At 48.5% G+C, this 13,317-nt stretch overlaps 1 protein-coding gene across 2 annotated transcripts in view; it reads right to left on the bottom strand.

Moving 5' to 3' along the window:
• Nucleotides 1-13,317, bottom strand: part of LOC146859586 (mitochondrial carrier homolog 2-like) — a 201,421-nt gene that overhangs the window by 23,232 nt on the left and 164,872 nt on the right. For both annotated transcript variants that reach the window (XM_085646523.1, XM_085646522.1), the window contains exon 12: nt 5,516-5,591. In XM_085646523.1, the coding sequence (XP_085502649.1) occupies nt 5,516-5,591 (76 nt within the window). The remainder of the gene's footprint in view (nt 1-5,515; nt 5,592-13,317) is intronic.

The raw sequence follows: 13,317 nt of genomic DNA, 5'->3' as shown, positions 1-13,317 counted from the left end.
TCCCGGAGGCGACGGTACAACTAACAATGAAGATCCCGCAATGCTGGAGCACAGAGTCCTGGAGGCAAAGGTACAACTAACAATGAAGATCCCGCAATGCTGGAGCGCAGTGTCCCAGAGGCGATGACAACCAACGAAGATCCCGCAATGCTGGAGCGCAGTGTCCCGGAGGCGGTGGTACAACTAACGATGAAGATCCCGCAATGCTGGAGCACAGAGTCCTGGAGGCAAAGGTACAACTAACGAAGATCCTGCAATGCTGGAGTGCAGTGTCCCGGAGGCGACGGTACAACTAACAATGAAGATCCCGCAATGCTGGAGCACAGTGTCCCGGAGGCGATGACAACTAACGAAGATCCCGCAATGCTGGAGCACAGTGTCCCGGAGGCGACGGTACAACGAACGATGAAGATCCTGCAATGCTGGAGCGCAGTGTCCCAGAGGCGAAGGTACAACTAATGATGAAGATCCCGCAATGCTGGAGCACAGCATCCAGAGGCGATGGTACAACGAACTATGAAGATCCTGCAATGCTGGAGCACAGTGTCCCGGAGGCGACGGTGATCCCGCAATGCTGGAGTGCAGTGTCCCGAAGGCGACGGTACAACTAACGACCAAGATCACGCAATGCTGGAGCGCAGTGTCGCGGAGGCAAAGGTACAACTAATGATGAAGATCCCGCAATGCTGGAGCGCAGTGTCCTGGAGGCAAAGGTACAACTAATGATGAAGATCCCGCAATGCTGGAGCGCAGTGTCCCGGAGGTGACGGTGATCCCGCAATGCTGGAGAACAGTGTCTAGGAGGAGATGGTACAACTAATGATGAAGATCCCGCAATGCTGGAGAACAGTGTGTTGGAGGCGATGGTACACTGTCTCACTGTAATAACCATGCTGCTTTCAGGTGCTAGTCTGAGTGAGCTAAGAGGTTTCTGGCTGTAATGTAGACCTGTTGGTGGAAAGCCATGTGCTCTGGAGCCCAAGCCTATAATATGAGAGTCTACTACACAGCAAGGGGTACGGGGACGCCTAGCTGGGTGGACACCTGATGGGTCCTCTAGACGTTTGAGGCTACGCTGGCTCAAATAGACAACATATGACATTTTAACAACTAACCATGCCAAGACACTTTCAGATGCTTAAACCAATGAAACACAATGTACGCAACGTGGATCACCTACTATCAATCGCTGTATCTCTGCCCCTCTGGGGTTGAGAAAAAATAGCAGAATCTTTTCTCTCATTTCCTCACATGGGGTGAGCCTCCTCAGTGTCCGGTTCCCAGAGATGAACAAGTGCTGCCGAGCAGACTTGTCTCTTACACCCATTACCTGATTTACGAAAGCAGCCAGAACCAGCCAGGGGTCTGTTACATTAGCAAGTTTAGGGACACCTCCAATCCAGAAAGAATCTTCTACTCCTGTTTCAGGCCTGACTTTGTAGGCTTCCTGCCCAGTGTCCACAAATCATACCAGTTGAAGTTGGCTCAGTTATATGTATTCACATCTGCGTGGAGCTCCAATGACAGGGGTGATGGCCACAACCCGCGGAACAGGTTCAGGTAGAGGTACGCTCAAGCAGGTGAAATCTATACAAAAACAAAGATCCACCTACCAGGAGCGCGCGTTTCATGTAAGAGGCAGGGAGTTCACGCGCAGGCTGGGATGTTTGATAAGGACTATCAGGCAGGATAGGATTTTATGTACCTCAAACACACCCATGCTGGTTCCAATGGACCACACACACCCATGCTGGTTCCAATGGGCCACACACACCCATGCTGGTTCCAATGGGCCACACACACCCATGCTGGTTCCAATGGGCCACACACACCCATGCTGGTTCCAATGGGCCACACACACCCATGCTGGTTCCAATGGGCCACACACACCCATGCTGGTTCCAATGGGCCACACACACCCATGCTGGTTCCAATGGGCCACACACACCCATGCTGGTTCCAATTGGCCAAGGCACTCATCAGTCCATTCTTAACTCATGAACTCCAATACATACAACACACATCCTTTATATATGGTCTTCCGCATTATGAAGGCCAGGGTCCTCTCACCACGACTCAACAGAACGACTTTGCGACTGTAGAAAGCCTGTCTCTTGGCACAGGTTTGGGCAAAAATGACCATGCTTAATGAGGAAGCCTCTAGCGCCAGTTACTGTATGTCCTGGATGTCACTGTTCCCTGGATAACTTTCTAATTATTTTTTTTGTTTGTTTGTTACTGGACAATGTAATGTAATCGGACATTTGTAAAGCGCAGCTGTCACTCCGAGGAGCATCATGGCGCTAGGTGGATTGCCGAGTTGGAACATAAACTGGGTATCTGAGGGTGAAAAGAGGAGGTAGATAAGTGCTCTGCATAGGGCATCGGAGGCTGAAAAGATCCAGGTTTTTAGTGCATCGTGAAGAGAGTTTCAGATTGGATATGACGGAGGTGGTTGGGGAGTTGGTTCCATGCTTTGGCGCCCATCACTGCAAGCAATTTTCCTCCTTTTGAGACGTATCTAAACGCTGGTGGTTTTAATAGATTGGCATTAAAAGATCTAAGGTTCCGTGGAGGAAAGTAACGCACAAACCTGGACCGGAGATAGTGGGCCTGAGGAGTGAAATATTCTGAAGGTGATCAAAATCTTAAACAAAAATCTTTTATGGATAGGCAGCCAGTCTAGTGTTTCTAGGGCCATTGATGCACATGATGTCCTGAGCCATTTTAGCACTAAATGGGCTGCTGCGTGTTGAACCATTTGGAGCTCGTGTAAGACTGACTTGTTGGCCCCAGCATAGAGGCTGTTGCAGTAGTCTAATCTGGACGTGATTAGGGTCACCGCGATTGCCTGTACAGCTGTGATGGGAAGCACATCGAAAGATTTGAGTGATTTTTATAATGTTAAAGCATGTCCCAGCTACAGCCAATGATTGTTGGTTGAAGGATAGTCCAGCATCAAATTTAACTCCCAGGTTTCTAGCTACTTTTATTGTATATGGAGGGGGTTGGGGTGAGGGTGTCAGCTGGCCACCATATATTGGCAGAGAAGGCGTCCCCTGCCCCAACGGTAGAACGTCCGTCTTTTCTGAGTTGCACTTTAGGTGGTTGGTTTTCATCCATTGGAAAGTTGCAGTGAGACATAAGCGGAAATGATCTTCCGCCAGCGTGGTGTTTTTGTCTAGGACCAGAATTAACTGCGTGTCGTCCGCATATGAGAGAGTCTCGATGTTAAAGGACGATATCAAACTGATCAATGGGGCCATAAAGGCATTAAAGAGCACCAGGCTGAGACTGGACCCCGGAGGGACACCGGAGAGCAGGGGTTTTTCTGTTGACTTGTATTGGCCAAGGGTGATTACTTGTCTGCGGTTCTGCAAGAACCCTTTAAGCGAAGCCAGGGCTATGTGGGAGATGCTGTAAGATTCAAGACGGTCTAGGAGAACGACATGTGAGACCGTGTCGAATGCGGCCGATAGGTCTAACACCAGGACTGCATTCTTTCCTTGATCAGGGCTACTTTGAGAGATTCAGCCGTGTACAGTAGGGCCGATTCTGTCGAATGTTAGCGTCTGAAACCAGATTGGTGAGGGTGTAAGAGGTTTGCTTCTTCCGGGTAGGTAGTGAGTTGGAGGTCGATTAGTTTTTCGGTGATTTTGCTAAGACATGGAAGTAAGGAGATCGGTTGGAGATTGGTGAGGGTGGTGGGGTCAGCAAGTTGTTTCTTTTGTAAGGCTTGACTGCTGCAAGCTTCCATTCTGTAGGGATTTTCGCTGATGACAGGGAGGCATTAATTATTTCATTTAGGATTGGATTTACAGTATCAATTATAGTGTGTAAAATTGAGGGAGGACAGGGGTCGAAGGGGGAGCCAGATTTAATAGCAAGAATCGCCTGGCGAGATAGGTACAGGCTAATAGGCTCAAATATTTGTAGAGTTGGTCTGTCTTTCCCTGAGACGACGTTGTTGGTGGTGGCGGGACCAGGTGGTTCAGTAAAATCTAGCTGTAATGCTTGAACTTCCTTTTCGAAGTAGTCTGCTATGCTGTCGCAAATAAGAGAATAATCCCAACTGTTTTATGAACAATTATGGTTAATACATTTTGCTTATTGGAATAAATACAACATGAGAAATCACTTCGAGTGGCAGCAAGAAAGCTCTTTCTGCCAGGCACATGTTCTGCAATGGGTGGGGGGAGGTGGGAAGTATACTGACCGAGCATACACAGTGACTCGACTGCTTCCTTCTGTTGGATAGCGTAGTGCATTGGGCTTGTAAGAGCTGCTCAGACCCATAACACATTCAGGCCACTGTCCATTCTACCATCCCTATTCCAGCTCGGTTATATGCAGTGACTCTCCAAAGTCCGATTAGTGTGCTTTTTAAAGGCAGTCACAAACGTCACGCTCCTAGTCAATCTATGATAATGAGGTCTCAATACTATTGCATCAGTTACAGAGCATCGGCTTGCTCTTTGGGAAACCTGCATCCCCATGAATGGATTGATTTGCCACCAAGGCACTCTGTGCTCCCACAGGGAATGCGGCGCATCTTATGGATACAGAGCAGCTCTTTCCTTTGGTGCTGCTAGGGGAGGCGCAGGCGATATGGTCTTTTGCTGCTGGCTGCTCTTGCTCCTAAGGAAAGTTATTTTCTTTCATTATTATCTCTTCTCACCCAAATCAGCTCTTTACTTGTTTCCATGGTTCTAACACGCCCACACTCCACACAAATGTTGCTTGCACTGTTTTGCATGTCTCTCCTAGATCTGGCCATCTTGCTCGGTGTCATGACAGATGTGGAGAGTTTTGGTATTCTCAAACTGACAGCCACCGATGCCAATGGCGGTGTTATTTACTGCATGTCACTTCCTTGTTTAAGGACCCTGACATTCCTTGCATCAGAAACACTCAAACTGTAGCAGTGGGTTGCTTTGGTTCCTGGAACACGACTCCCCTGCTTGGAACACCACTCTACGTCCTGGAACCTGCTCCTTATCTAGGCCAGCCAAGGTTTGCAAGAGTCCGGTTCCTGTACTATTCTGGCATTCTAATGCTGCCGCAGATTTTTTTTTTATGCCACTTGGATCTTTCCACCATCTAGCAGCCCTTTGTAGGGACACACTTCCACAAGATATTTGAGAGGGTTAAGCATACCAGCGTCTCCAGGTAGGAGTCAGGCGCTCTTGACAAGAGAAGAAAGGGAGACCGTTGTATCAAGCGCTTGACGATCAGCCTGACTGTGGGGGCAAAGATGATTTTGAGTTCACAACACAGGTTGTAGGGTTATCAAAAGAAACCAGTCCAGTTGCTGATGCCCTGAAATCAAATGTTTGGTCTTGTTAGCACATGGCTGGAGAACTGCCAGCAGCAACACAATGGCAGTAAAGCCCCCCAGTACTATTAGATGGTTGAATCCAACCCCTCCCCCTTATGAGAGTTGAACAGATACACCGAGGAAGAGAATAAAGTACAAAGCGTACAAACGGTAAATAGAAAGGAGGACGGCATTTACCTCTCTGCTGAGCTGTCTCCAACAGTCAACCCAAGAGAAGTAAACCGGTGCATAGGGAGGAAGACCAGCAGCCAGCCTGCAGGAGAAAGAAGGCATGTTATAAGGTGTAAGAACAGCGCACTCTGCTTTAACTACGCCCGCTCAGGCACTACCAGGTTCCAAATACATGTGCACACATCCAGTTAATGACCCCCTATCTAAAAAGGACGGTGAGAGCTGCTCAGAAAATACAACTGCCTACAAGAAATCAGGGGTGCTGCTGAGAGAAATCCTTCTGCCCACTATATGAGGTGGAGGGGGAGGATGGGGGGGGGGCGGTGGGATCGAAATGAGTGGGGCCAAAATGGCCAATGTTTAGTCCCCACTATTCGCAGCCTACATGAATCGTACCTTTTAAGAGCACTGGGCAGGGTGCATGGCTTCCCTTGAAGCGGGGAGGTGGGGGGGGGGGGGGGGGGGGGGGAGATAGAATTCCATGGAAAGAGGAGGTGACTCAGGGAATGCATCACAGGAGGGCAGGAGGCAGACAGATCACCAGCTTGGACGCAAAAACAGTTTAGATCCATCTTACAGAATTAAATGGCAAAGGGTGTTCTGCCTTGGAAACAACTTGTAACTTTAATGCCATCCAAATTAATTACACACAAAACATGATATATGTTATGGCAATGAAAAGGTGAATTTTTGATCAGTGGTGCATCAAAGGTGACAAGAGCCCAGGTGCAAGCAAGGGGTCCAACTACCCCTGGATTAAGCTAGTTAATGTCACACACAACTGCGGAGTAGAGAGCCCCTCATACTGCCGGGCCACTGTGTGATTGCACTATTTCTAGCTACATCTCATGGCAGAGAGCTTACACGTATATCTGCAAGATTGATTTATTACTTGCTTGAATCTAATAAAATGTAGCATCACCTTCACACACGTCACACACACACACAAATCACCTTCACACACACGTTCCTCTTAAATTTTCTTAACCATCAGGCTCTCCTAGCTTGAGTCTCAATGCCTTTCCCCTCTCGTGTTTCTCTTGTTCCACACCCCGCTTCAGTCTCCAACTTACATTTCCATCCGTTTCTGTTCTGCCCTCCTCTTCACCCATTTCCTTTTTTAGCTCCCATCACATTGTTTATCTCTCACCTCCCTCTTCCGGCTTCTATACCCACACTCTCCCATCATTCTCAGTTTACACTCCAAACTTGTTTTTCTATTCGATGCCACTCTTTACTAAAGGCTGGGAGGCAGATCATTCACTGGGAGGTTCACAGCCCACAGTGTGGCTTGGGTCGAAGAGCCAAAATCAAAGCAGAGCTGGCGACTCGGTATATGAACACCCCCTCGCCTTCTATGACCCTTCGGTATACGAACACCCCTCGCCTTCTATGACCCTTCGGTATATGAACACCCCCTCACCTTCTATGACCCTTCGGAATACGAACACCCCTCGCCTTCTATGACCCTTCGGTATACGAACACCCCCTCACCTTCTATGACCCTTCGTTATACGAACACCCCTCGCCTTCTATGACCCATCGGTATACGAACACCCCCTCGCCTTCTATGACCCTTCGGTATACGAACACCCCTCACCTTCTATGACCCTTCGGTATATGAACACCCCTCACCTTCTATGACCCTTCGGTATATGAACACCCCCTCGCCTTCTAGGACCCTTCGGTATATGAACACCCCCTCGCCTTCTATGACCCTTCGGTATACAAACACCCCTCACCTTCTATGACCCTTCGGTATACGAACACCCCTCACCTTCTATGACCCTTCGGTATACGAACACCCCTCACCTTCTATGACCCTTCGGTATACGAACACCCCTCGCCTTCTATGACCCATCGGTATACGAACACCCCCTCGCCTTCTATGACCCTTCGGTATACGAACACCCCTCGCCTTCTATGACCCATCGGTATACGAACACCCCCTTGCCTTCTATGACCCTTCGGTATACAAACACCCCTCCCCTTCTATGACCCTTCGGTATACAAACACCCCCTCGCCTTCTATGACCCTTCGGTATATGAACACCCCCTCGCCTTCTATGACCCTTCGGTATACGAACACCCCCTCGCCTTCTATGACCCTTCGGTATACGAACACCCCCTCGCCTTCTATGACCCTTCGGAATACGAACACCCCTCGCCTTCTATGACCCTTCGGTATACAAACACCCCCTCGCCTTCTATGACCCTTCGGTATATGAACACCCCCTCGCCTTCTATGACCCTTCGGTATACGAACACCCCCTCGCCTTCTATGACCCTTCGGTATATGAACACCCCCTCGCCTTCTTTGACCCTTGCTCTGTCTTGAGCTTTCTTTCCCCCTACTTCCTTCTCACAACCCATCTTCCTCCATGTCGGTTACTGCTTCTCTTTTCCTCTCCCTCTCTCTCCTGTGCCTTTCTGTAATCCATTTCTCTCTCCTTTCTCTCTCCGCTCCCTCACCGTCTCCTCCATCCACCTGATACTTTATCTTTCTCTTACGCCTTACTTTGTTTTGTACACACTTCCCTGTGCCCCCTGCCTCTTAGCCATTTTCTGCTTTTCTCGCTCGTTACTCAAGCCTGTCCTCTGTTTCATGCTTTGTCTACAAAGGGGACATAGTGCAAAACCGGTATACAGGGGAGGTACAAAGAAGGGACTATTAGACCATTCCCCATAGTGCACAACAGGTATTCAGGGGAGGCAGAAAGAACGGAGTATCAGACCATTCCCCATAGTGCACCAGAGGTATACAGGGGAGGCAGAAAGAACGGATTATCAGACCATTCCCCATAGTGCACCAGAGGTATACAGGGGAGGCAGAAAGAATGGACTATCAGACCAGTCCCCATAGTGCACCAGAGGTATACAGGGGAGGCAGAAAGAATGGACTATCAGACCATTCCCCATAGTGCACCAGAGGTATACAGGGGAGGCAGAAAGAATGGACTATCAGACCAGTCCCCATAGTGCACCAGAGGTAAACAGGGGAGGCAGAAAGAACGGACTATCAGACCAGTCCCCATAGCGCACACGAGGTAAACAGGGGAGGCAGAAAGAACGGATTATCAGACCATTCCCCATAGTGCACCAGAGGTATACAGGGGAGGCAGAAAGAATGGACTATCTGACTAGTGCCCATAGTGCACGAGAGGTATACAGGGGAGGCAGAAAGAATGGACTATCAGACCAGTCCCCATAGTGCACCATAGGTATACAGGGGAGGCAGAAAGAACGGACTATCAGACCAGTCCCCATAGTGCACACGAGGTAAACAGGGGAGGCAGAAAGAACGGATTATCAGACCAGTCCCCATAGTGCACCATAGGTATACAGGGGAGGCAGAAAGAACGGACTATCAGACCAGTCCCCATAGTGCACACGAGGTAAACAGGGGAGGCAGAAAGAACGGATTATCAGACCATTCCCCATAGTGCACCAGAGGTAAACAGGGGAGGCAGAAAGAATGGACTATCAGACCAGTCCCCGTAGTGCACCAGAGGTAAACAGGGGAGGCAGAAAGAATGGACTATCAGACCAGTCCCCGTAGTGCACCAGAGGTATACAGGGGAGGCAGAAAGAACGGACTATCAGACCATTCCCCATAGTGCACCAGAGGTAAATTAGTGGTAGTGTGGGTGAGTAGCCTTAGGCCTAACACAGAGGAGTGTAAGATATTTATCGCACAACAGTGATCAATAATGGACACCCGACTCAAGAAGGAGGTCCGGACCAATTTTAGAAAATTATTCTTTGTTTGAACTTTATTTTAAGACCCAGGTCTTCGTGATAAGGCAAGTAGGTTTTTAATTGAAAATACTTTTCACTTTGAAAAATCAGCACTTAGAAACTTGTTCACATAGTCCATTGTTATCCTATGGGGAAAACAATATTTTGGTTAACAGGCAAGTATTTAATTTACAATCTCAGTCTTCGGAGCTGTAGGAAGCTGGCTCTGTATATCCTATACCAAAGTGAGGTATGGTGTGCACAGAGTCCAGTAGATAGCACCGCACTCTCCATTTGTGGTAGTGTGGTCGAGCAGTAAGGCAGCATCAGAGGACAGTGTTAAGCATTTGTTGCACACACTCAGGCAGCAAATGAATTCACACACTCAAAGACAACTTCAGACCAATTGTTTTTGTATAAAAATATTCTTTTAGTTATTTTCTTTTCTAGAACCAAGCAAGCCTGGCACAGGTAAGTGATAAATACTTTACAGTAGTAATGCAGTTTCTAAACCGTTTGAATTGCAATTGTAAATGCACTTTGATTTGATTACAGTACGGCTACTACCAATGCAATGCTTTTGATATACTGTACAACTACTTCGTCTAGACTTTTTAGTAGAATGTCAGGTAGATTACTTTGCAAATTACTTTTCTGACAGCGCAGTATACCTGAATACTGCCCTGGGACATGTCCTGTAAACAAGTAAGTAAAAGCCTATTAGTTATTTAGTTAGTTTTAAAGGGTTTCCCAACTCCACACTTGGAAACTTGTCATAGAAAAACAGTCAATGTTATCCTATGGAGGGCAATAGTGTTATCAGTTAACAGGTACTTATTCGGTTGTGGGAGTTGGTATTCTAGGGTTGTAACCAGGCTTCCTCCAGGGTCAAGGATGCACTCTTGTTACACCCTAAGCGGCACTAGGGCTAACGTGTGCAGAGTGCTAAGGCCCAATGTTATCCAATGGGGGATAGGGGGCTTCCGATTGGAGGATACTGGCAAGCAGGCCACTGGGTTGGGGGAGCAAAGCTCCTCTTCTTAAACTCAGGGCAAATGGGGGTTCAAGCCAGCACAAAAGGTGCACCCTCAGCGGCACTGGGGCAGACGGGTGCAGAGTGCTGTTTTGGCGTTGGACGCCCTGTAGTTTTCAATGGGGAGTCTTCAGTTTGAAAACACACTGCAGGCTCGAGGACGAAGGTCTTCTGGGTGAGACCACCATTTGGAGAAGTTGGGATGGTGTGGTTTGGTTAGGCACCGTCGGTTGGGGCACCCAAGGCCGTGGGGCGTCGGGTGCAGGGGTGCCTTTTAGGGTCAGATCTTCTTACCAGCTCCTGGTCGCGGTTGGGGGGGGGGGGGGGGACCTTCCGTTTGAGGCTGCAGGCATCGGATGGAGGCCTGAGGCAGGCTAGGATCACCAGGGAGACCTCATCGTGCTGTTGGGCCACTCGGGCTGTGGGCGTCGGGTGCCGAGTGGTGCAGACTCGTGGATCTTGCCGAGCTGGAATCTGTTGGTGAACAAATCCGGTATTCACTTAAGAAAAAAAGTCTTTAGTTTGGAAGGCAGGGCAGGTCCTCAGGGTTATTGAGGTTGCTGGCTGCAGGACACACCGGAGTTTCGATTCTGCAGGTTCGAGGTAGGACAGGCCGGTAGGGCTGGGGCAAAGTCAGTAGGCGTCCTCCTCTCGTTACCGTCAGCACGGCCGTTCGGTCCTTTTCTTCTTGTAGTTTCTTGTCTAAGTAAGCAAGGTTCAGGGATGCCCCCAAAATACTAGATATAAGGGAGTTACAGGTAAGTAAAAGGTTGGGACAAATGGATCCCTTACACCCCCTATAGTAGGCCCTCCAGTGGGAGGGGGCATATGCCTCTCTATGGTTGGCTGGGTCCCTCCATCTGCAAGATGGCGGGGACTGAGTTGTGCTTCACCGCCCCCCCACCCCCCACCTGAGGGGTGGAGTTGGCAGGGGTGAGCACAACTCCCTTCCTCACTTGGTTTTCGCGCCGGTTATCCCATCCAAAGTGGGGGTCAGACCCAGTGGGGGTCCAGTTGCTGGAAGCAGCAAAGGGCCTGGGGAAGCTCACAAAGGCAGCAAGCCTTTGAAGCTTCCCCTTCGTGGACCCTGCCCATCCTGTGGGAGGAGGCTTGGCACCTCGTCCCAGGATGTGAATTGTTTCAGAACTCCGAGAGCAGCAGGCTCTCAACCCAGGGGTCCTGAAACATGTCTGGTGGTGGCAGCTGGTGAGCAGCCACTCAACCTGGACACTAGTTTTAGGTAGTTTTTCAGAGGGCATCTCTAAGATGACCTCTGTATGCATTTTCATTGAATCCCACGCTGGCATTAGTGTGGGTTTAACGTGCTGAGAAGTTTGATACCAAACATCCCAGTTTTCAGTAAAGCCATTATGGTACTGTGGGGTTCGTTCCCAGCACCATATACTCTTAATGGCATTTTACACTTACAATGTCTAAGAATTAGCTTAGACACTGTAGGGTTACAAGGCTCATGCACCGGTACCCTCACCACTGGTATAGTGCATCCAGCTAGAGGGGTGGCGGACCTATGCCAGGGCAGTGGGTTGTAGGCTTGGCACACAGGGATGTGTGCCATGTCGACTTTACTTTGTTCTGCACCAAAACATGCAGCCTGCAAAGGCAGTGTGTGTGCGCAAAGGTACGGGGCCTCTAAAGGTGGCACAATAAGTGCTGCAGCCCTTAGAGGTCTGTCCTGCTCACAGTGCCCTGGGTACCTGGGGTACCATTTACCAGGGGTTGACCTGTGGCCAGAGATGCCAATTGGGTTTTGTTTTCAATGCAGTTTAGGGAAAGAACATAGGCCCTGGGTACCTGATTAGCAGGAGCCCAGGGCACACTCAGGCAAAGCACATAAGCAGTTCAGCAAAACGTGGGGGTAACCATGCAGAAAGAGGGCACTTTCTTACAGTCATTCTCCGACCTTTTAATTATTTCAAAATCCAAGCACAGGTGAAAATCAAACACATGAGTCAAAGTATCATCAATAACGGCTGAATTGCCTGAAGAGGTAAATGTGAATTCTGCAGGCTGATCCGAGCTAAGTCTTCCATTTAACGGTCAGAAACCCAGGTTTCATTATGCGTTGTAGATGCATTTCACGCCATATGAAGTGTTAGGTATCCTGAAAACCTGCTGAGGAATTGTATATATCTTATCTTGTTCTTCGAAACCCTTGACATTTCTCACCAGCAGTGAGTTTGCATTGAAATGTCTTGTGATGAGAAAGACGTTTGTTAAAGAGTCTTCAAATAAGGTTTGCATTTCAGTTACAAATTGTGACGTTTGAAGCGAATCCTTAACAGCATTAGGTGGTATAGAAATATTTACTACAGTGAATTTTTTGCAGTACAATTTAAAAACTGCAGCTATCAGATAACATGGACTTCAGAATAATATTAAATCATTCCTTATTAGCGTCGCTAGTCCGCCGCCTGGTCTATCTCTAGTCGACTTGGTTGCTGGACAGTTAAACACAAGGCTACTTGATAATATGGCCTCTATCCAAGCTTCTTGCAAACCGATGTTATGGAACTGGTTCGGAGAGTTGAGCAGATCTTCACACGTGTGCTAAACTGCCTATTAACACAGGCTATATTCCAGGAGCGTATTTTTAGTTCTCTTGGTTCCAAATACCTTGATGAGGTTTGACCATTAGGAAGACGCCGGGACACTAAAAGGACCCGATCTGAGGGATTTCCGGGAGGTCTGAGCACTTATGAGTACTGCTCCAAATGGAAAGAGGACTTCTCTAGCAGATGAACGTCCTTTGGTTACTGTTATCTTTAAACTGTCCACAGCATTTGATGGAGTATTAACCAGCACTGAATCATTTCCTGTAGTTCTCCTGGAGGTACTGCTGGTGAGGTAGATACTTCAATGCATTATTAAGTGTTCTCAAAATGAACGGTAATTTTGCCTGCTTGACTTCAAGTAAAATGCCCCAGCCAACAAGATTGTTTGGCTTTGACCAACTTAAGTTAACAATCTCCCGAGACCTCCAGATCATACCTGCGATTTCAAATGAGGGCACTCAGTT

Source organism: Triturus cristatus, chromosome 3_1 (assembly GCF_964204655.1).
Source record: "Triturus cristatus chromosome 3_1, aTriCri1.1, whole genome shotgun sequence".
Classification (NCBI taxonomy): Eukaryota; Metazoa; Chordata; class Amphibia; order Caudata; family Salamandridae; genus Triturus; species Triturus cristatus.
This window is presented reverse-complemented; position numbering and strand designations above follow the sequence as displayed.